Consider the following 24633-nt stretch of genomic DNA (forward strand, 5'->3'; position numbering starts at 1 on the left):
GCTGCTCAAACAATAAACATCTGTATTATGTAGAGTTGTTCAAACTAGCAAGTTTAAACAGAGCCAGCATCAACTCAGGCTTAAGCCAGTAACAGTACGAGCCGGTCAGCTCAAGACAATTATTCCAACTGGACTAAATATGACCTCGTGTCCGTCTTGCCTCCTACTTGTGGCAGCTCGCTGCTCAACAAATTTGTTCACTTTTATCACTTTTTATATATTTCTTTTCTTCTCATGAAAGTTTCAAATAACAAGTTAACAATCTCAAACAATAAATTACCTCAACTACAGACACACAAGGAAACAGTCCAGCCAAATAACTTGAACTAGGCTCCACAATCTGCATGAGTCAATAAGCTTGAGCAAGATCTAGGAGTGTCCATTATTCGAATCGGACTCCCAAGCCCAAAATTTAAACCGAACCAAGTTCAAATGACAAATTCAAATAATCTAATTGGGTCCCTACTGAGTCCAATAAATTATTCCATCAAGCTTATTAGAATCGGTTTTAATATCTTATTCGAATTCAGTTTTAAAATTTTCAAATTCGAATAACTTGATCTGAATAACCAAAAAATCGAGCCGGTGAACACCCTTGTCAAATCAGTAGATTTTTACAAGCTAATGTTCAAGTAATCCTAAGTATTATTTTACAAAATAACTTTACAAATATACATCATTGAACGGTAGCTTTGTTCCATGAAGAAGTTAAATATTGTTTTCATCAATGTTTTTCTCAATAACTTCAATGCAAGACCCAACGGATTTCCCCTCGGACATAGCTTTGGCAAGAAGAGCACGCACTTGTTCATGGCGGCGCAGGATAAGGATGGTGTTTAGTACAGCCCATCTCACCTGAGAATCTGCTTTCTTCTGAGTGAACCCCAAGCTGCTCAGTAGCCTATCAAGCTATATTAAATAACAATAATTACTAAAAGTTTCGTTTTAAAATTTTTAATTTTAAAATTCCATGATAAACAAACATACTGTGTTGACATCAGCAAGGCCTCCTTCAGCATAACCATAAAGAAGATATTCGGTTGCGACTCCTGCTAATGCTATACATGAAAACTTGTTCAACATCTGAAAATGCATTTCTTCATTTCCATAAGATGGGTAATTTTCTGCTTTGTGCTAACAATGTAATTAAATGATTAAAAATGAGAAATACCGTTGCTGTTACTCTTCCTTCACTTATCTGCACATACAAAGTTTCAAAATTTTCAGCAACTATTTTATTTATTTTACATGTTTGAGGAGTAACTTAAGGTACTGATTATGGATAAAGCTCTAAATCACACAATAATATAATCATAAGCCTCTGCCCCAAAAACTATGTCACATTTACAAGGGCATTTATGTTAAAGTGGGAGATTTTAGTTAAATTACTTTTGAAGGCATAGAAAGTGATTGACAAAATAAGTTTCTAAATTTGAATTTAATAAGAAGAATGCATGCTTACTTGTTGAGTAAACTCAAAATCAACAAAAACAGTGCCAGCTTGAACATTAAGTGATCCCTCCTTCTGAAAAGCTTCCAAACTTGATAAAGTATATCCTTTGGGAAGTATTCCAAGCAAATATGCAATCAAAAAATGTCCAGCTTCATGCTACAACAAATAAACCTTACAACTTATAGCACACATAATGTTAGCTACAAATTTTTTTTATGGATGATAACTTACTTGAATAACTCTGTTATGATACTTTTGACTAATGTTATGACCGATTGTATCAAGTACCAGGCTGCTAAATCCTCCAGCAAAAGCCACCTACAACATATCAGTTCCCATTATTAATTTTGTTGTCATCGATCACTTTTATATGATATCAATAGTGCAGTAGTGCTAATCGGATGACACAAAATTTCATAACGATTAACGCAAAGACCAAAAGCCATTCACATTAGTAAAGAGACAAGCGAAACATGCATCATGAATGCACAAATGTCACATACCACTGCCTTATGCAATTGACCAGTATTTGAACAAATTGGATCATCAATTGCAATGAGTTTTGAGTTTTTCAAATTTGGCCATCGACTGAGCAAAGGGTTTTGAGTATTTGAACAAATTTAGACCATTTATATAACAGATTTGACCAAAGATGACAATAATATCGATTTTAAAAATCGGCAAGTTCAAACATTATCTACAAACAATGTTTTTAGTATTATTTTTAATAGTGAAAGTCTCGCATCGATCGCCACATCGATTTGTGGGATCAAAACGCATCAATAGCCACATCACCTTTTAAAACTAAGATTTTAAGAAAATAGAACATGCAGATGTGATGTCAGCGAGAAATGGAAGAGATCAACCAACAGCCACTAGGCCTGTAAACAAAACCGAACAAATACAAACTAAGCATGTTCATGTTCATTCGTTTAACTTTAACCGGCCAAAAACGATCGAACACGAACAGTTAAGCGTTCGTGTTCGTTAAAAAATGAGCGTAAACGAACGAACATAATTGAACATGGATGAACAACAATATGTTGGGCCTAAAAAGTTAATAAAACAAGACTTGATTGTAATGGGGCTAAAAAATTTAAATAATATACTAACGAACGAACATAAACAAATTTATATGAACGAACATCATGAACCAATGAGACAAGCGTTCAAGTTCGTTCGTTTATTAAATAAACATACATAAACATGTTCCAACACAAAGAAGTTTTAGGATACATACGGAGTCCAATGTCCATATGAAGAAGATCCCTAACGAGATATATAAGAGTTCTTCAGGGCCAAAATCAAAGGCGTTCCAAGAAGAAACAAAGCCTAAGAAAGCAGCAATGAGGAGGTTTCTTTCTATGGTCCCAAGGGTGTTATCCTTTGGTGCTAGCAGAGATGCAGTCTCTATGCCGTTCAGTTTTAGTTCATTTAAGCTGTACAACTTTTGGGGTACCTGTATTCAAATAAATTTTATTTACTACTTGTATTATAAACATCTGCAACATATAGAATAAGCACAACGAATGAATGAATCACTGTCTAGCTTTTTACAACTGCCAACTCACACACCCTCTAAACTAGGGGTGTAAACGAGCCAAGCTCGAGCTCAAATGCAGCTCGTTTAACTTACAAGAGCTAAACCTTGGCTCGTTTCGAGTTTTATTTAATAATCCAAACTGTGGCCTACTTACCAATAATAATTCACACCTACAACTTGGTAGCGGGCAGTCGGGCAATCCGAATATCATAATATTCATAAACTTATTTATTTGATTTCCACTCAAATATGTTCGCTTGTATGTTTCCCCATTGAGTTCATAATCATCATCATGAGCAAAATCAAATGTAAATCAATTCGGCTGGTTTACGTACCTGCTGGGCAGCACCGAAGGCTCGGAGACCGGCTGGTTGGGAGTGTAAATGTTTGACAAGAGCAAGGGCAGCTCTGTCATCACCTTTACTCAGCTGTTTATCCACTTGTTCCAATAACGACGCCCTTTTCAATTCACCACTTACACCAGCTTCTGATGAGGATGATGATGATGATGCTGCAATAAGACTATACCGTGAATTTGAAGGTGTTGAATAATCCCATTTGAAAGTGAATTTTGGGGGGGCTGTTGTATGTAGATAACAACACAAGACCACCATTCATAACCCTAGCCTTAACTTAACCTCGTTCCCTTGTTGGATGTGGCCTGAAAGAAATGTTTTGGACGGTGGATTCAATTGCATCTTCACTCAAGTTTCATCTATTTGTATTTACGTTTTCTAATGTAAATAAATAGACAATAGTCAAATAAGGGTTAAACATCACTAGCTAAGATAAGACTGGTATTGGGTTTTAATAATCTAATTAAGTTAGATTTTCGTTTTACATAATGGAATGGAATTAAAATTTATATAGAATTTGAAATCTGAGCATTCGAATAGGAATTGGAATCTGAAGGAATTGGAATCCAATTCCATTCTTGATGTGTTCGTTTAACAAAGGAATTGGAATCGTTTTTTTTTTTTAACGAGGATAACTGTGGAAACATTTTAGTTTTTTGGATTTTTTGTTTTTTATTTATATTTTGCGTTGTGATTTTTTTATTATTTTTTTTTTATTTTTTAGGGGTTTTCTATTAAGATAAAAACCCTCAAAAAATATTCAGAAATAATAATAAAAAATTCAAAACTCAAAATATAAATCAAAAACAAAAAAATAAAATGTTTTAATTGTTCTCGTTAGAAAAAACAAACTCGATAAAAGATTCCAACGAATTCACTTGAAATCCTCCACATTTTGGAAGGATTTAGAATCATTTTATTTAAAGGAATTTGAAGGAATTGAATTCCAATTTCAATTCCTTGACAACCGAACACACCAAAATGGAATTAAGATTCCAATTCCAACGAAACGAACATGCCATGTCATTGGATTTAAAATCCAATTTCTTTGAATTCCCACGAATTCTGTGAAACGAATGCGCCCTTAGGGAATGTATTTGTCGGTCTATGAAGGCGATTAGAATTTAGGGAATCAAGTTTCACCGAATGTATTAAGTGTTGTCTATATTCTCCTTTTATGTCACGACAGACATCAACGTAGGCATCTGAGTAGCAAGAATAACATGTCTGGTTAACTATCTTGTCAAGAGCTCTAGCAGCCAAGACAGTGATAATTTGGAATAGCCATGTGTTAGCTTAGAGTATCCTATATTCTTACTGATTAGGCTTTGCATGAACATCATAGGAAAGTAATCATGCCAAACCCATGAATTGCATAGAGAACTTGATACTCTTGTACCAATACTAATTATTTACTTAGTGGATGCTAGAGGATCAATGATTAAGGAAAGAATGTCCCATCCTTTTGGTATGTTATAAATGAAATTGAACAATGAGCTCATGCCATTGCTTGTCGTACTCTAAAGTCGTGTGAAGGAGCTTTATGTAAACAACAAACTAGTCATGAAGTGAGATAAGACTTAAATAGTCTTAAGGCTTGGAGAAAGAAAAATAGGTTCGTGCGAGAACATAATGGCAGTAGAATTTTTTTTTTTTAAATCGTATATTTATTATGACACCCCATTACTACATAACTATATTCATAAAAATTTTTATAATCTATATTTAGGAAGATTTTATAAAATTCTGTGTATGTACTACCCAACTTTATATGTCAATAATGTTTTCGATAAGTATAGTTTTTATAGAACCCGTATTTTTTTTCAAAACTTTAGTATAACCAGTAAATGTTATAAAACTACTCTAGTAAATCTGGCGTTACATTTTGAAAGTTCATGTTTAAAAGTGGTGTCTATGTAAAGATGGTGGCTCAAAGAGGTTTGGGATTTCCAACACTAAAATGGCGTAGTATGTGGTTTTTATGAAAAGTTTCGAAACTTGGGTGTTTATGCATGAGACTAGGAACGCAAAATCATATGGTCTAATCAAGAAGTTTCGTTTAGTATTTTTATTTTTATTTTTTTGTATTGATCTATCTTGAACTCTTAAATAAGACTAAGAATTTGTTAAAGTGTTCAAAATTTAATCACTGCATAAAGATCAACGTAGGAATATTTAAGGCTATTTTTGGAAGAAAAAAAAAACAACCATACCCAAAGATTTGCAAGAGCACAATAGACGAGCTTATGCATAGTAGGTTGATAAGCATTAAAGGATCTTATCAATTTCAATTTGAACCAATGGAAAGCTACCCAACAAACATTGCAACGAAAGGTGAAGGGTCTCATCATTGCAATAATTGTGGAAATTGATCAACAACTGGCGATCAAGTGTTGTTAGGGTGGCTAATACCTTTTTATCCGATGATTAGAGAACATTGGAGTGATAACGATAAACACAAGGAGCATCGCGTAACAGTAGTGCGAGGAAGGTTTTTTTTTAACTCGGTGTAATGTGTAGGCTGAGGGAAACAACAGTGTTGTATTAAGACTGACGGCACTTGATAGAAAGCCCCAAAGAAGGCAAAGTACATTCGAATCCTTAGTTATATTACAAGGCTATGCCGAAGATGCTGCTGGTAATGATCGTCTAGCATAGAATTCCATTTAAAATAGATAATAACACTCAGTAGTCATTTCGTATTCGTTGTCGATATTTTATAAAAACTGTTATAAAATATAATCGTCTAGCATAGGATTCCAACCTTTTAGGTTCGATTATATATATTTGACACGATTAAGAAGTTCTTCACCAACGTTCGTATCCTTTGAATAAATCCGAAAGTTCGAGTAATTTAAATAATATATTTTATTTTATTTTATTTTAATAAAATGTAATATATTTGTGCATGTGTAGATTTATGTGAGACTCGTTTATATTGAAATTAACAAAATTTAATCATACGGAAATGGAATTAACGTAAAGAAATTAGGTTTAGTATATGTGCAGAAGATGACCGTTTTAGTGGGGTGTCACAGTACCGATACCACAAAGTATCGAATTTTTGTAAGTAGTACGGTACAGATCTCATCATAGAGCTTAACAAGCGCAATACGGTAGAAACACGACGGGATTTCGGTTGGTAACAGTTCGGTTCATTACGATTGTAAAGTACAAGCATTCACTTTAGCAACTGACAAACACTAAAAGAGCTAAAGTCACAAATTTAAGTTTTGTTTTAAATTTCAAGACAAGTATAAGTAAAATTAATTATAATATTTCGCAAAGGAAACCATATGTAGGATTGTTCACGAGTCGAACCCGAGTGGAGTCAAAGTGGTTTGAGCTCAAGCTCGAAATTAAACGAGGCAGCTCAGCTAAGCTCGAGCTCGATTTGAAGTTAAACAAGCCTAAGTTTGAGCCAGGGCCGTTTACGAGGATTTAAATACATTGGTCAAGCCAAAATAAAAGGGCCTATAGTAACGAAATACGTAAGCTAATTTTTTAAACGGCGTTTAACGTTATAACAATAAACATAGCAAAAATATAGTATTAAAACCAAATACCATAATATCTAACGACTAACCGATGATTCGTGAAGCTCTCCAAGCATTAAAAAGAAAAAAAAACATACCTTAGTCCATGGTGGCTAACTTGGTCAATGGTGATAGGCCTGGTGGTCAACAACGAACCACCAGTGATGGTCGGCTAGGTTGGTCGATGTTCAAGTTATGTTCAGCATTCGTAAAGAAGGAAGGATCCAAGGTGGAATTTCAATCGGCTGTTGTTTTCTTATTTTGTATTTGATTTTTATTTATATTTTAGTTTTTAATTTTAGTTTAAACTCAATAACTTTAACTTGATTAGATGGATTGTGGATAAAAAGAAGTTTTGGGCCCAATAAATATAAGATGATAAAGATCCAATCATATTTTATAACTTTTATATGTTTAAATATATATATAAATCCCCCCCCCCCAACATTGCGTGCCCTGACCGGCGGTCTGACTCGCACCCCCCCCCCCCCAAGCCAGCCCTGGTTTGAGCCAGCGAGCCAAGTTTGGGTCTAGTTTGTTCCGGTTACAAAAATAAGCCAACTCAGCTCACGTTATTTCAAATCAAGTTTTTTTAATTGTTTTATTCGAGTTTTATCAAGCGAGCCACGGCCCGAGCTTCAACCCACAAGCTTTTTGAATGGCCCTAACTGTAGGTGTACAAAGCCGGTTTTAAACCCAAACCGAACCAGTTTGGTCAACGACTGGTCAAAACCGGTTTGACTCAAACCGGTTCGGTTATAAACCGGTTTCGAAGCAAGATAGACCGGCCTGGTCACGTCGGTTCGGTCCGGTTTATAAACCGGTTTTAACCAGTTTTAAACCGATTTTTCTCAAACCGGTTCGGTTTTAAAACCTGTGTGGTAGATCTTAAGAGGAACCGATCCTGAAACTGACGGTTTGGGTCGGTTTAGGAACCAGTTTGGATGAAACCGGTTTTTTTGTACACCTCTAGCCCTAACCATATGAAATGGCACACAAAAGTTAATGATCAACGATGAAATACTAGTAGTCTACTTCTACATGTGTACACGCCCATTCTTATTTCTCTCTTGCTTCTCTAAACACAGATATGGGATCTTTAAAAAACAGCTCATTTTCTTAAAGAAGAAACTGGCTAACAAAATGATTCTGCAAATGTAACCGGAGAGAAAAAAAGCTAATAATGTTGGTTAAAAATAATTTGAAATTGATAACAATGTTACACAATTCATTTTGTTACACAAATAACTTGGAATTTAGACATTATGTGAACTCAAACAATAAAATAGGAGTTTTGCTTGCATGAAGTGAATTAAAAAGTTGTCACAATGAAGCACTATATATATAGCAATAACGTATATATAGCAATAGAATATATAACCTTATATTAAGTCACATTTAATAACGTATATGTACATATATAGCGATAGAATATCTCATTATTAATCGATATACGTTTCTTTTTGAACTGTGCATATTATTAGCAAACCACAACCAGCAGACAGACAAGCTCCACAACCTGGACAGGCCATTAACTCAAAATCACAATACCATGAAACACCTCCTCGGACAAATCAAATTTGATGGATTTGTGAAAATCCAACAAGTCTCTAACCAAAAACCCAAAAACAGGGGGAACTTACACCAACAAACATGATCATACAAAGATCAATAGTTTGTTTCTTTAGCCATAATTCAAGATCAGATTAAGTGAGAGCACTTTAATGATCTCAGCATATGGTGGTAGGAGAATATATTTCATTAACAACTTCAAACTATACCAATAGTTTGAAACCTAAAAATTTATGTCACTTATGTAACAAATAACAAACTGTTGTGAGTGAAGTATTTCTCTTGTAAAGTAAGTTTTAAAATAAAGTTTTATAACACAAATTGTTTCTGAAAAAACCCAAGCTGCAAAACAGACAAGTAACATTAACCAAACCATGATATTTACAAGCATTTGATTTATCATTTTCTTTGGCTTGTGCGCATACAATTACGTTTACTTGCTGATCGGATTTGCTTTTGTTTCATTCGGATTTCATTCATTTATTTTCTAGCTTTTGCAGCTTATAACTGCCCTTTTGACTTTTTATATAAATGACCAAAAATAGGGGACAAATGACCAATTAAGATAAAATGCATTCATTTGATAACTCCCATGGGTTCTAATACGCAAAGACCCAAACCATAAACAGCAAAACAAAACGCTGTAGTAGACATGATATAAATTCACTTTAAAACTCTTGAGAAGCAGAACCGATCTCCCCCTTTTCCTTGCCTGATTTCTTCGGAAGCAAAGTCGAATGAATATTCGGAAGAACACCACCATTTGCAATCGTCACAGATCCCAGCAACTTACTCAACTCTTCATCGTTCCTTACTGCCAGCTGTATATGCCTCGGTCCAATCCTACTCTTCTTATTATCCCGAGCCGCATTTCCAGCCAATTCTAAAACCTAATCACAGCAAAAAAAAAAACACAAATTTTAGAATTTAAAAAAAACCCTAATTTCAGAAAACAAAACCCTAATTTCAAATAAAATGAAATTAAACATACTTCAGCGGCCAGATACTCAAGCACAGCAGAAAGGTAAACCGGTGCTCCGGCGCCGACACGTTGAGCGTACCTTCCAGCTTTCAAAAACCTAGCGATTCTGCCGACTGGGAACTGAAGACCAGCCTTTGAGGATCTTGAGACGGACTTTGAGGCCTTCGGTTTGCCTCTGCCGCCTTTCTTCGATTCGGAATCAGCCTTTGGCGCCATTGATAAACCCTAATACCCAATTCAGAGAAATGTGACTGTGAGTGTGATTGTGAGTGGTTTAGTGGTTATTGGGTTTTTAGATTTATAGCGAGTAGTGTTTGGTTGTGATTGGTGTGGTTTGATTCACCAGGATTGCCAGCGTGGCACGGGGATTTTTTGGTGTTCTTTTCGCGCGGGATAGTTTAAACTTTAAAGTTTGAACGAAACTTTCTAACGCGTATGGGTTTATAAACTGCAAGGGTATATATATTATACGCTTTTATTATTCCTAAATTATGAATTTATTTTATCGTTAGAAACACACAAGTGCAACAAAAGTTTAGAAAAGTATATGTATAAATGTGTCTGCGTCAGATACACGTTAACTCGTTTAAATTAACCTAAACTCGTGAAATTTATGTTCCGCTCGTTTTGTTGTTTTTACATTAGACGCGATAATAAGATCTTTTAAATTTAACAATTTATGACACTAAGACACGGGTATGTGATAACTATGTGAAATATGCATATAATAATGTTAAAGTTGATCTCATAAAACTTATCTTTTAATTTGGGTTATAATAGTGTCATACGTTCTCACTTAGAGCAAGCCGAGTATTTTCTTTCAACTTTTGTGAGATATAATAGAATCATGTGATTTTGTTATACACGTTAGTGATTTAGTTTTAATGAGATTTATCAGTATTTTTTGATTAGGTAATAGTATTTTGGCGTAATCGCATATTATCTCTACTACATTTAAAATTCATGGCATACCTATTTCTCATCTTTTTTCTAAAATACTTTGTTTATAAAATTTAATTCCAGTAAATTTACATGCTATATTACAATTAGATAAATGCGGCCACCTTTCCATCCATTTATTAATCCTATATTTAATGAAGTTTATATTATATATTAGGCAAAAAAAATAATAATAATAAAAATGAAAAAAAAGAAACGATGTTTACTGAACTTTTCCGTGGCTTCACCTGAACTGGAAAACCGTTCCTGGCGAGTATAAAATGTCCTCTGCTAGATGAAGTATATGTAAAAAAGAAAAGGTGGGACAACTCACAAATGTCCAAGATTACAAAAACTAAAATTAACCAACCAACTAAATTTGATACAAAGAAGTGAGACGGTATGTGATGAGTGATGACAGTAAGGATATGCTTTAAATTTACTTTCATCTATGCATAATCATTGGATATACTTTAGGTTCGCATTTCATGGATTATAGACAGCAGAAACATGTAATGGTATTTTCAAAAGCATTTTTTAAGTTAAGAAAATTATGATTCTCCAAACACAAATAACACCGCCGCAACGCGCAGGTAACATTGCTAATTTGCTTTTATTTAAGATTTATGCTCTCATTTAAAATCATTGCATACTCACTTGATAAACATTATTTACACTTTTTCATATAGAAGTTAGATGAAAGACGTGTAAGATGTATACTCTCATTTGTTAATTGTTCTGTATCATTGTAAAGGAGTAAATCTGTTACTTTTTAGCCTTTTTTATTCAACTTTCAACAACTCCTGTTGTAAGAAATGACTATTGTGATTGGGGTGGATTTTAGTGAATTCATCTCAATCCACTCCTCAATCTTCAACCAAGAGTTTGATTTCATTAAAATATTATTTCTGGCTCACACACATGTAATCAAGAAGCAAACACACACAATATTGCTCTCAATCCACACCTCTATCCCGAGACAAAGGTGAAACGGTTTTAGTCATTGTTTAGACTGATAATGTATTTTGCAAAGAACTTCCAATAACTAACTAGTCCTGATTTTGTCGATTGTAAGAGACTAACATAGAGAGAAATCAATTGCAAGTTGCTTGATTTCACTGTCTATTTAATTGTACATTGTTAGAGAAAGCTATTGCTACTCAGCATTCCCAATCAAGAGGACATTTGAGTTCACTAGCGTTGAGTGTTTTTAGTCGTTTGTCAGGTTGTCGCTTCTACTTTCAAGATGGAACTGGATATAAATTAGGGTTTAACAAGTGTCAACCAAGTAAGTGGGTGTGGAAGAATGGTTCGAGTTGGCCCAGCTTGTCTAATAACGTGAGAAACAAATTGAAAAACTTTTTTAACTTTCAAAGGGCCAAAACATGAAAACAATATTTGGTGCTCAGAAGTCGTGTGAGCTTAAAACGTGTCACTAGTGAGCAACCTCTTAGTAACACAATTATAGATACTCAAAAGGATGTGATGTTCCTAGTGTTTATGCTCAAGTTACTCTAGTTTTCTGTTTTTGTGCGAGGGACATGGGCTTGCCATTTATAGATTTATGATATCGGTAATGGGTCGGACCCATGGCCATGGCACACCGGGTCCCTTATATGCTTCGCCCTTAACCTAACAACAATGAAAAAAACAAACCAAAAACACACAACTGATTATTTGTTTTAATACTTTTATCGATTTTAGTTGCATACTATAAAACCAGCTTAGCAAAAATCACTAAACTTTTTTATATTTTTGTAAATGATTGGATCCAAATACGTATAAAATTTGTTAAAATCTGGTACTCTAGTTGGCTTGTATCAAGTGTGGCTTAACTTAGCTAAACCGTAAACGATAGGTCTCCCGTGTTCATCTAATGGATCCATGAAAACTGCGGAATAGGCCGAACAAAGCGGTTAATGATACACACATACAAATAAACAGCCAAGTAAACGTCCTCAACACATGGGATACTGCACGACTAAAGTTCATAAACAAGTTTAAGACTCTAAGTTTGTATGAACACATGAACATCCCAAAACATTAAAAGCAAAAAGGGATTAGGTACGAGATTACTCACTTGATAAACGATGCGGTGTAAGATAAAGCAAGAACCAACTTTAAACAAGCACAAGTTAACCTATAAATAAGATTGTTGTTTTTAATGATTTGTTTTAAGTCTTGATTATAAGTTTGCATAAGTAAATTATTATATATATATATATATTACCGGAAAAGCAGGACAGAACAGGGAGGAAGACGGAGGCAGAGAGGGAGGCGGCAGAGAGAGCAAGGAGAACAGGAGAGATTAAGTGTTTGTGTGTGTAGTGTTAGGAAAAATAATACTATTATTTATAGAGAAACCCTAGGGAACACAATCCCTAGAAAAAGGGAAAAGATCTCCAAAAAGCAAAAGATTCCAAAAGCAAAAGATATCAAAAGATATGGCAGCAGGGAAAAAGAGAAAAAGGCTGACAGGGAACAGTAAAAAGCATGGGCGGTTCAGATAAAGGTACTGGTCAAGCATGGCAAAAGCAGATCTCAAAAGATAATGTCAGTCACTTTTTCTGCCAACCAATGGGGTTGGTGCGCATGCTGCGCCAAAAGTGGCTTTTCAGACATAAAGCAGATTAGGTCAACAGCACAAAAGATAAGACAACACAAAAGCAAACGGCTAGATTAAACAGAAGAAAACTCAAAGGGTTTAGCGCGAGAAAGCTCGAGCGCGAAGGCAGACACAGAAGGTCAAGAGAGCGCGAGCGCGAAGGCAGACAGAACCAACCTTAACGCGTCGCGGGAAGAACTACATTTCTAAGCGCGCCGCGGGAAGAATCACATTTCTTAGCGCGCCGCGGGAGGAACTAAAATTCCTAGCGCGCCGCGGGAAGAACTATAATTCTTCGCGCGTCGAGGGATGAACTACGATTCTTAGCGCGCTGCGAGAAGAACTACAAATCCTTAGCGCGTCGCGGGAAGAACTACCGTTCTTAGCGCGCTGCGAGAAGAATTACAATTCTTAGCGCGCTGCGAGAAGAGTTCGTCTCGCGTATCGCTGAAACAGGTGGTCTTCACGCAGGATTCCTTGTAAGGGGTCTGGCGCGTGGAGCTGCGCAGACAACCTTAGGCGGGAAGGAAAATATATATTATTATTAAAAGTAAAATATAAGTATAAATAAATATTAAATCATAAAAGAAAGAGATCGGGTCAGAGAAACGGGTACCTGGGTCGGGTCGGATCGGGGCAGATGTCACAGTCTCCCCTACTTTAAGAAATTTCATCCCGAAATTTATCTCGAAGTAGGTTGCGCAGAGAACAGGTGCGGGTACTTGATCTTCATTTGATCTTCCCTTTCCCATGTGAACTCGGCTCCGCGCTTGGACTCCCAGCGAACTTTCACGATAGGGATGCGACTGCGCTTGGTTTGCTTTACCTCGCGATCCATAATCTCAACAGGCTTCTCAACGAAATGCATAGTTTCATCAACTTGAACTTCATCAAGTGGAATGTGAAGGTTCTCGTCAGCTAAAAACTTCTTGAGATTAGATACATGGAACGTTGGATGCACATTACTGAGCGCGGGCGGCAGGTCAAGTCTGTAGGCAACTTTTCCCACACGCGCGAGAATCTTGAATGGACCAACATAACGAGGAGCAAGCTTACCTTTCTTCCCAAAGCGGACAACACCTTTCCAGGGCGACACTTTGAGGAGAACAAGATCACCAACTTGAAATTCGAGAGGCTTTCGCCTGCGATCTGCGTAACTCTTCTGTCGGCTTCTGGCAGTCAGCAGATGATCACGGATCTTGGCGATTTTATCGGTTGCCTCTTGAACAAGTTCGGGTCCTGTGATTTGAGCTTCACCCACTTCGCTCCAACAAATCGGGGAGCGGCACTTACGACCGTAAAGTGCTTCAAATGGGGCCATACCAATACTGGAATGATAGCTGTTATTATAAGAGAACTCGATCAAAGGCAGGTGCGAATCCCAATTACCTCCAAAATCAAGAACACAAGATCGGAGCATATCCTCAAGAGTTTGAATAGTTCGCTCAGACTGACCGTCAGTCTGAGGATGATATGCCGTACTCATGTCCAAGCGAGTTCCTAGCGCAGATTGGAGAGATTTCCAAAAGCGAGATATAAAACGGCCATCGCGATCGGATATGATGCTCAAAGGAGTACCATGGCGGCAGACAATTTCCTTGACATAAAGCTGCGCGAGTTGCTCAACACGGTAGTTTTCACGAATGGGCAGAAAGTGAGCAGACTTAGTCAAACGATCCACTATTACCCAAATGCTATCATGTTTGCTTGCTGTCAAAGGTAACTTGGTAATAAAGTCCATCGCTACACATTCCCATTTCCACGTAGGAATTTCTGGTTGTTCGAGCAAACCATATGGGCGTTGGTGTTCAGCTTTCACTTTAGAACAAGTCAGACATTTAGCTACGAACACAGCAATATCCTTCTTCATACCGGGCCACCAATAAGTAATGCGCAAATCCTTGTACATCTTATCAGCGCCGGGATGAATGGAATATCGAGATTTATGCGCTTCACTCAGGATATCAGCGCGAAGATTCTCATCAAAGGGAATCCAGATGCGATTAAGATAGCAGAGAATTCCGCTCAGATTAGGGACAAAGTGCGCTTCCGCGCCACACGCTAACTCGGCGCGAAGATTACCATTACTGATGGATGCGCGCTGCGCGTCACGAATGCGCGATTCAAGGTTGCTTTGGATCGGCGCGAAGTGAAGCTGCGTGCGCGGCAAGATACAGTTAAGCTGGCAGGGTTTTCGGCTGAGCGCGTCGGCTACCACATTAGCCTTACCAGGATGATACCGGATCTCACAATCGTAATCACTGATGAGTTCGTTCCATCGGCGTTGCCTCATGTTGAGTTACTTTTGATCAAAGATGTGCTGAAGGCTTTTATGGTCAGTGTAGAGGATGCACTTAGTACCATAAAGGTAGTGTCTCCAGATTTTCAAGGCAAAAACAACTGCACCAAGTTCGAGGTCGTGAGTTGTATAATTCTTTTCATGAACCTTAAGTTGCCTTGATGCGTAAGCGATAACCTTGCCTCGTTGCATAAGAACACAACCGAGACCTTGGTTGGAGGCATCGCAGTACACGACAAAATCATCATTACCCTCAGGTAGCGCAAGAACAGGAGCTTCACACAACAAACGCTTGAGCGATAGAAAGGCTTCTTCTTGCTTCGAGCCCCAAATATACGGTTTACCTTTGTGCGTTAGAGCTGTTAAAGGCAATGCGATCTTTGAGAAGTTCGAAATGAAGCGCCGGTAATAACCAGCTAAGCCCAGAAAGGAACGGATCTCGGTAGGAGAGGATGGCGTAATCCAGTTCTTGATTGCTTCAATTTTGGATGGGTCGACATGAATACCCATCTTGTTAACAACATGGCCAAGAAACTGTACTTCATCCGACCAAAATTCACACTTGGAAAGCTTAGCATAGAGTTGCTCAGCTCTAAGCTTTTGCAATACCAATCGGAGATGTTGCTCATGCTCGGCCTTGGTCTTAGAATACACCAGAACATCATCGATAAACACGATCACGAATTTATCCAATAAAGGCCTACACACCCGATTCATTAGATCCATGAAAACGGCGGGTGCGTTGGTTAGACCGAAGGACATGACCAAGAATTCAAAATGGCCATAACGAGTTCGAAAAGCAGTCTTCGGAACATCTTCATCGCGGATGCGCAACTGGTGATAACCAGAGCGGAGATCAATCTTCGAGAAACAAGAGGCACCTTGGAGTTGATCAAAGAGGTCGTCAATACGCGGTAAGGGATACCGGTTCTTAATGGTGAGTTTGTTCAACTCGCGGTAATCAATACACATGCGAAACGATCCATCTTTCTTTTTAACGAACAACACCGGAGCACCCCAGGGCGAAGAGCTACGGCGGATGAATCCTTTAGCAGTCAACTCTTGAAGTTGGCTTGCCAATTCTTGCATCTCAGCGGGCGCAAGACGGTAAGGAGATTTAGCTACGGGGGAAGCACCAGGGACAAGATCAATACGGAACTCGACTTCACGAGCGGGAGGGATACCAGGAAGATCATCAGGAAAAACTTCAGGGAAATCACGCACAACAGGGATATCGCGAAGCTTCTTTTCTTCAGCAGGTTTAACCACATGGGCTAAGAATGCAATACACCTTTTCCGCATGAGTCTTCGGGCTTCGGCGCAAGACATAAGTTTAAGACCACTGGAGGGTTTTTCGCCGTAGATGTGAAGATCACCATTTTCTCGAGGTATGCGAATCAACTTCTTGGCGCAAATAACTTCGGCGCGATTCTTCGAGAGCCAGTCCATACCAATAATAACATCAAAGCTTCCAAGAGGCATGGGGATGAGGTCGATCAGAAAATCGTTTTCGTTAAGGTTAAGCGTGCAATTTTTAATCACAGAGTTAATTAAAACAGTTTCGCCATTAGCCAATTCAACTGAAAAATTCTCTTTTAAATCGTTGCGCGGTCGCGCAAGCTTCTGCTCAAACGCGCGAGAAATAAAACTTCGATCGGCGCCAGTATCAAAAAGTATAGAAGCATAAAATCCGTTAAGCAAAAATGTACCATTAACTACGTCATTATTCGCTTGCGCTTGGTGCGCGGTTATGTTAAAAGCTCGTCCACGCGTCACTTGGTTTGAAATCTGGTTCACCGGATTCGCTTGCGTAATCTGAACTTGTAGCCTTGGGCACGCGTTCCGGAAATGACTGGGATCACCGCAGTTATAGCACGATCTGGGTCGTGGGTTTTGGTAGGTTGGTTGTGGGTTCTGCGGGTAGACTGGTGGTGTTGGCGCAATTGGGTTGGCGGGAGGGACTCTACAGTACTCAGCAGAGTGACCAACGCGGCCACATCGGTTACATTGTCGACACGGGGTTTGGGTTGGGTGGTGAAGTCTACAGGTTGGGCAGAAGGGGTGGTTTCCTGTGTAAGGTTTCTTAGGTGGCGGGGCAGGGAGTGCTGGATTGGTTAAGGCATAGTTGTGGGCTACAGGAGGTGTTGGGTAGGCTGACAGTGGGTTAGGCGCGTAAACTGGAGGTTGGTAGATGGGTTGCTGGACAATGGGCGGGTTGGTAAGCGCATAGGCTTTGCGCCTGCGCTTGAGGTTGTTACGGTTTGAGGGTTCTGGTTTGGTTTCTGTTGGTTCAGGGGCAGTCTTGGTGGGTTTGGTTTTCTCAGTTCCCCGCAGGAACAGGGTTCCTGCTCTGACATGGTTGTCGCTGAGCACAGCGGCCAACTCGATGGCGTCAGAGAGGGTTGCTGGGTTTCTGGCCCATACAGAATCTTGAATTTCCATGGGGAGACCCCCAAGGAATTTCTCTATGGCTCGGCGGGAAGGGGTAACAAGGTGAGGGACAAGCAGGCTTAGTTCATGGAAGCGCGTCGCGTACTCGCGCGCTTCACCGCTGTATTGCTTCAAGTTCCAAAATTCTTCCTCCAGGCGCTTAACTTCATTGGGAGGGCAGAATTCTCGCGTCAGAATTTCCTTGAATTCCTCCCAGAGCATGCTAGAAGCAGCTTCTGCGCCACGCGCATGAGCTACTCCATTCCACCATGTAAGCGCTCTAGATTCCAGGACACTGGAAGCATATAGGGTTCGTCTGTCTGAGGGGCATTGGGTGTGGAGGAAAGTGTTTTCTATTTTCTCAAGCCACTGGAGCATCACGGTGGCTCCTTCAAGACCTGTGAACTTTGGAGGGTTACCCGCGTTAAAGGATTTAATGTTGTAACCAGAGGTGTTGGTATTGTTTTGGCTCAAAGCTTGGGCTATTGCGGCGGCCATTTCCTGGGAACGTTGCTGCGAACGTCTGCGCGCGGCTTCTTTCTTCTTGAGATGGCGACGAGATAGCGGAGGCATTCTATAAAAGTTTTAATTTTAGTTAATATCTTGGTTTTAGCACAAAGTATAACCTCGAAAAGCTTGGTTTCACGGAGTCAGTTACTGTCAAAAGTTAAAGTAAAATAAATGACCCTAAATGCAGACTTAATAAAGGTAACAAATTCGAATCAAGAATCGACAATTCATGTATCACCATGACTTTCCGAATTCTCAATTTAAAATGACGAGTAAACGAGTATTGGAGATTGACGATTCATGTATCACCATGACTTTTCAATCTTCAATATAAAATATACAAGAAAATGAGTATTGAGGGTTGACAATTCATGTATCACCATGACTTTTCAAGTCTCCAACCTCATAACATAATCGTAAATGGAAATTGAAAATCAACTATTCATGTATCACCATAACTTTTCGGATTTTCAAATCCCAACAAACGAATATGTAAGTAAAATCAATAAAAATCGAAATTCAGCAAAAGTCGAAATATCGCGAAATAAATCATAAAATCATATACTGCGCAAGCGCGAGCATATTCATAAATAACGAGTAATTAACAATAAGCGCGCAAACATGAGATTTCTCTCATGCGCGAGAAGGGACTCTTAGGTATTCTAGGCCGTTACGTCTAACCACCTATCCTAAAGTCAACGAGCTCTGATACCAATCTGTAACACCCCGACCAAAGGCGGATTATACATCGGGGCGCCACATATTGTTTCATTACTCGTGACACTATTGGGTGTCAATATTTAATAAATACATTCATTCGCGCACGCGCAAGGTAAACACAAGATAACATAAATCATCATAAATCAATATATTATAAATCATAATATTCGAACAGCAAAAACTTGTCTTGATACATTTTAATCTAGGTCCAAAATAAAGAAAACTTCCTATGTGTCCACAAGCTCCAGAACAGCTACTGCAAACCTGAACATGTGTTAAAATAAACGTCAAACACTTGCGTGTTGGTGAGAAATCAAGTTTAATAGATAATAATAGATAACAATAAATCTGCGCGCAACACGTGTATGTCTGGTGTTTAACAAGGGTGCAATCAGATTGTGATCAAGCCTAAATAGATCATAGCTCATAGTTCATAGTTCAATCCGTGCTCCCAATTGAGCACAAAAACGAGAAAACATCTGTGCAAGTGTAAACAAAGAAAACCGTAAACGATAGGTCTCCCGTGTTCATCTAATGGATCCATGAAAACTGCGGAATAGGCCGAACAAAGCGGTTAATGATACACACATACAAATAAACAGCCAAGTAAACGTCCTCAACACATGGGATACTGCGCGACTAAAGTTCATAAACAAGTTTAAGACTCTAAGTTTGTATGAACACATGAACATCCCAAAACATTAAAAGCAAAAAGGGATTAGGTACGAGATTACTCACTTGATAAACGATGCGGTGTAAGATAAAGCAAGAACCAACTTTAAACAAGCACAAGTTAACCTATAAATAAGATTGTTGTTTTTAATGATTTGTTTTAAGTCTTGATTATAAGTTTGCATAAGTAAATTATTATATATATATATATATTACCGGAAAAGCAGGACAGAACAGGGAGGAAGACGGAGGCAGAGAGGGAGGCGGCAGAGAGAGCAAGGAGAACAGGAGAGATTAAGTGTTTGTGTGTGTAGTGTTAGGAAAAATAATACTATTATTTATAGAGAAACCCTAGGGAACACAATCCCTAGAAAAAGGGAAAAGATCTCCAAAAAGCAAAAGATTCCAAAAGCAAAAGATATCAAAAGATATGGCAGCAGGGAAAAAGAGAAAAAGGCTGACAGGGAACAGTAAAAAGCATGGGCGGTTCAGATAAAGGTACTGGTCAAGCATGGCAAAAGCAGATCTCAAAAGATAATGTCAGTCACTTTTTCTGCCAACCAATGGGGTTGGTGCGCATGCTGCGCCAAAAGTGGCTTTTCAGACATAAAGCAGATTAGGTCAACAGCACAAAAGATAAGACAACACAAAAGCAAACGGCTAGATTAAACAGAAGAAAACTCAAAGGGTTTAGCGCGAGAAAGCTCGAGCGCGAAGGCAGACACAGAAGGTCAAGAGAGCGCGAGCGCGAAGGCAGACAGAACCAACCTTAACGCGTCGCGGGAAGAACTACATTTCTAAGCGCGCCGCGGGAAGAATCACATTTCTTAGCGCGCCGCGGGAGGAACTAAAATTCCTAGCGCGCCGCGGGAAGAACTATAATTCTTCGCGCGTCGAGGGATGAACTACGATTCTTAGCGCGCTGCGAGAAGAACTACAAATCCTTAGCGCGTCGCGGGAAGAACTACCGTTCTTAGCGCGCTGCGAGAAGAATTACAATTCTTAGCGCGCTGCGAGAAGAGTTCGTCTCGCGTATCGCTGAAACAGGTGGTCTTCACGCAGGATTCCTTGTAAGGGGTCTGGCGCGTGGAGCTGCGCAGACAACCTTAGGCGGGAAGGAAAATATATATTATTATTAAAAGTAAAATATAAGTATAAATAAATATTAAATCATAAAAGAAAGAGATCGGGTCAGAGAAACGGGTACCTGGGTCGGGTCGGATCGGGGCAGATGTCACATTAACTCCAGCCCTGATATACCCACCAACACTAGTCATCGCCTTTGTCCTAGGCTGCTGTTGACCCACTTGTAAAGGTCATCGTTGCTTTATGATGCTGGTTGAGGGGCCAAATCGTTTCGGTTTCTAATCTTAATTGAAATCGATACAAGGTGTTACATTGTGTTTCAGTTTTAGACGCTAAAGTCCACTTCCTAATGCCATCATTGTTGAGATCAACAACGCCATAACACGTTAAGCACAATTTCAATCGCCATCTATTTCATCATAAGTTCGATTTAATTTGTGACTTCTGGAGTTAGATTGGACTCTGTTTTTATTTTTTGGAATATAATTTCATCACTCAATTTGGACTTTGTTGTTTAGAGTTCTAATTTGGTGTTGTTTCGGTTTTTGTTTTTTTCTATTACCTTTTCTTATCGTTATTGCTTATGTTCAGATGATATATTGTTGAGTAAAGTATTATTTTCATTCCTGGTGTTTGATCAATTAGGTATATTTAGTATAAAAACATGGTTTTAATTGGATTCTTGAGGTTTATGAATTTTTGCATTTTCATCCATTTCACTTACCCTAAATTTTTTTTAACATTAAGTTAGAGGTATTTCTGTTTTTTTAAATATTTGAAAAGTGGTAATTATGATTAAACCTCAAGGACGATTTCATAAGATGAATATTTTATATTAACCATGGTTGTAAAAATGCGGCTAGCCACCGAATACTCAACAAGTAATCCCTGAATACTCTCGGCCCAGGCCGAGTACACGTAACTGGCAGCGCCTAGCGACTTTTGCAACTTTGTATTTAACCATCTCAATATATTTTGTTAATAATTGTCACACCCCGACCAATGAAGGCGGAAACGTCGAGGCGCGACATGATTGCTTATTGCACAATGACACTATAAAGTTACAATATTTAAACAACTCATTTAAATCCATATCATCATAAATAACACAACAATTGTTCATACAAAATGCCAAATAGATAGATAAACAAATAACTTGTTCTTTTATTTTCTAATATCCTAAAGCCAAGATAATAAGTTTCTTCAAGTAATCCAATCAAGCTAACATCAAACCTGTAACATTGCATAAAGTAGAGTTTGTCAACACGAAGGTTGGTGAGCAATTTTCATAGTTTTGAACAATAAGTATATAGTATGAAATCCACAACTAGTATATGAAAACAATAAATAATAGCAACAATTTAGATAATAAAACCGTCAATAAGAATACATTAACGAACCGTCAATAAGAATACATTGACGACAATAATGAAATCGTCAATAAGAATACATTGACGACACCTTTCTATATGGGGATACCATATATACTCGGAATTAACGTATGACCATACTTTGATGAGGCTACCCGCCTTAGCATTCAAGAGGCTACCCGCCTTAGCATTCAAGAATTTGCACATAATTATGTAAAGCATATAACACCAAATCGAGCATTTATTTAAGTAAACATATACAATACGTGTTGTGGTTTAAGACTCAAGTATAAATCATTTGAATTTGAATAAGTATGCAATGTCACCCCCAAAACGAAAGATGAAAAACGGGGGATGAAAAAGTACTCACATTAACAAGTAACTTGAAAGATAGTGTCGTGAATAATCGGAGATATCGGTTTAACGAGCAAGACCTATATTAAACGGTCTTGTATTAGTAGGTAGTCTTGGAAGGGTTTAAAATAAAATACATGACAAATAAAGTAAATAAATAAAGTTTAGGATTTAAAATGTAAATATTTGAGAATTAAAGAAACGAGTTTTGTAAAATAAGTTTACTCGAAACCGGGTCTCGGTATTCTATTCATTAGTTTTTTTCTTTTTTTACTCAACCTATGTTAAGTAATAATGTGGGTTAAAATGCGATATTGCAAAACCCTTGGTTATAAGAATACCAAAACGAGGTTTAAACGAGTGTTCGGGTTTGTCAGTTCGAGACTTGATAATTGACCAAGCTCACAGTTAACTTCCCAAAATAATAAATTCTATGAGATAACTCAATAAAATCAAAATAGAATTAACCAAGTATGTAGTTCTATTGTGAAGAACCTTAACGTTCGTTAAGCAAGTATACGACCTTATCGGTTCGAACTTGTTATAAGATCAAGTTGGTTACCGACATGCTAAGTATGTTTATAAATTAACTAAAATTGATTTAAAATATAATCTTGAAGAAAAATATGAGTTTTTGTGGCTAAAAACACACTTGTGTGTCTTAAGCGAGTGAACTCGGTTTAGTTCGGTTTTTGGTTCGGTCCTTGACTCGGAATAAGACCGAGGATGGTTACCACATACCCAATTACCATGGAACTTGTAAAATAACTTATAAATAATAATACTCAAGTTTTACATTCAAAAAGTTAACAATAAAGCTTTTAAACAAAAGTTCGGTTTTTGGTTCGGTCCTTGACTCGGAATAAGACCGAGGATGGTTACCACATACCCAATTACCATGGAACTTGTAAAATAACTAATAAATAATAATACTCAAGTTTTACATTCAAAAAGTTAACAATAATGTTTTTAAACAAAAGTTCGGTTTTTGGTTCGGTTCTCAACTCGGGATGAAACCGAGGCTAGTCACCACATACCCAATACCATGGAACTTGACAAACATGAACAATAAACTAAAATATGTAGAAGTTAAGTAAGTATAACAAGTTATATGGTTAGATTTGTTAAATATATAAACAAGGACTACAAAGTCCTCAATGTAACCTTGCCTTACTAGCCCGACATTTCAACCGGCCGAGACTGGAGAAATGAAAGACCGAAGGTAAACAAGGAGTGTATATTATATATATGTTGTAACATCACGCTTTAAGTATTGAGAAGTTAGTTAAAATGAAATATTAGCTTATGAAGAACAACCTTATAATTCAAGAATTTGAGAGAGAAATGAAGAATGAGCAAGCACAAATGAAGAAGATGGGTGTGTATATATATGATAAGTTGAATGAGTCTTTCATAAAGGGTGTTTCATGAAAATGCGTTGGTTATAGACCCAAGAAAGCACAAACTACAAATGGGTCCTTCAAGTCTCCATTTTGGTAGTTTTAGTCCCTGGAGTTCGTTTTGAGCGTTTTCGGGGAATTTTAAGAACCGAAAAGGGTGTTTTTTTTTATCTAACAAATATTTAACATACAATTCATCATTTTGATAATATCGAAAGGTTCGGGATACAAAACGGGTCGGGTTTACATTAAGAATACAAGTATAAAATAACCCGAAATTGACAAATGTCACAATAATAATTAATAAAATTTCTATCTTACTAATGTTTTTACTAAAAATATAAAATTGTTTATTTAGCTATTTTTTAACTAGTTTTTTTTTCTTTTTTACTAATTTTCAGGTTTTGATGATTTGTGTAAGCATGCCGTGTTGGGTAATCGGTGAAAGATAAGTATACCACATAGTCTTAGAGAAGAATAAACGTAGCATGCTTATTCCTAAGAGCGTGTGTATGTAACACTTCCAAATTTCAAATTAAATAAAGAATTAGAGTATGGGTCATCAACTACTGAGAAGAACAACTTCTAATAAACTTCCTATAAACATAAATCTTCATTTTAAAAGTTTTAAGCGAGATTACGAGCCCAACTGAATGTACTCATGATTCCCAATAACTTAGAACTGTACTTCACATCCCATAGATTATAAACATTTGTTTATGATGTTTAAAAAACTTACTAGTTAAGTTTGATTTTGAACGTGTAGAATAACCAAGATTCAGATGTATGGGTAGGTAGATCTTGAC

The 24633-nt window shown here is 37.6% G+C and overlaps 2 protein-coding genes across 2 annotated transcripts; both read right to left on the reverse strand.

The window, feature by feature from the left end:
• Nucleotides 1-660: 660 nt before the first annotated feature.
• LOC143568263 (uncharacterized) lies at nucleotides 661-3610 on the reverse strand. The gene is made up of 7 exons (XM_077054459.1): nucleotides 3332-3610; nucleotides 2694-2912; nucleotides 1685-1771; nucleotides 1463-1609; nucleotides 1172-1198; nucleotides 988-1083; nucleotides 661-909 (listed from the first exon to the last, which is right to left on the reverse strand). Exons 1-7 carry the CDS (start codon nucleotides 3608-3610, stop codon nucleotides 709-711), a joined length of 1056 nt encoding a protein of 351 aa, XP_076910574.1. The 3' UTR covers nucleotides 661-708.
• Nucleotides 3611-9089: 5479 nt separating this feature from the next.
• Nucleotides 9090-9667, reverse strand: LOC143568251 (histone H2AX-like). The gene is made up of 2 exons (XM_077054450.1): nucleotides 9452-9667; nucleotides 9090-9350 (listed from the first exon to the last, which is right to left on the reverse strand). The coding sequence occupies exons 1-2, from the start codon at nucleotides 9656-9658 to the stop codon at nucleotides 9129-9131; spliced, it is 429 nt and encodes a 142-aa protein (XP_076910565.1). The 5' UTR covers nucleotides 9659-9667; the 3' UTR covers nucleotides 9090-9128.
• Nucleotides 9668-24633: the final 14966 nt, after the last annotated feature.

This window comes from Bidens hawaiensis, unplaced genomic scaffold (assembly GCF_021521415.1).
Source record: "Bidens hawaiensis isolate Kalapana, Puna unplaced genomic scaffold, B.hawaiensis_p1.1 tig00023867_1, whole genome shotgun sequence".
In the NCBI taxonomy this organism is placed as follows: domain Eukaryota; kingdom Viridiplantae; phylum Streptophyta; class Magnoliopsida; order Asterales; family Asteraceae; genus Bidens; species Bidens hawaiensis.

What these genes read in the sequence shown, in the direction of transcription:
- LOC143568263 (XM_077054459.1), bottom strand. Translation starts at nt 3,610, where the DNA reads ATGGTGGTCTTGTGTTGTTATCTACATACAACAGCCCCCCCAAAATTC. An exon ending in ATTTTGAGTTTACTCAACAA is followed by an intron (nt 1,199 to 1,462) that starts GTAAGCATGCAT and finishes TTGTATGTGCAG; the next exon opens with ATAAGTGAAGGAAGAGTAAC. An exon ending in GCCTTGCTGATGTCAACACA is followed by an intron (nt 910 to 987) that starts GTATGTTTGTTT and finishes TATTTAATATAG; the next exon opens with CTTGATAGGCTACTGAGCAG.
- LOC143568251 (XM_077054450.1), bottom strand. Translation starts at nt 9,658, where the DNA reads ATGGCGCCAAAGGCTGATTCCGAATCGAAGAAAGGCGGCAGAGGCAAA. An exon ending in TTGAGTATCTGGCCGCTGAA is followed by an intron (nt 9,351 to 9,451) that starts GTATGTTTAATT and finishes TGCTGTGATTAG; the next exon opens with GTTTTAGAATTGGCTGGAAA.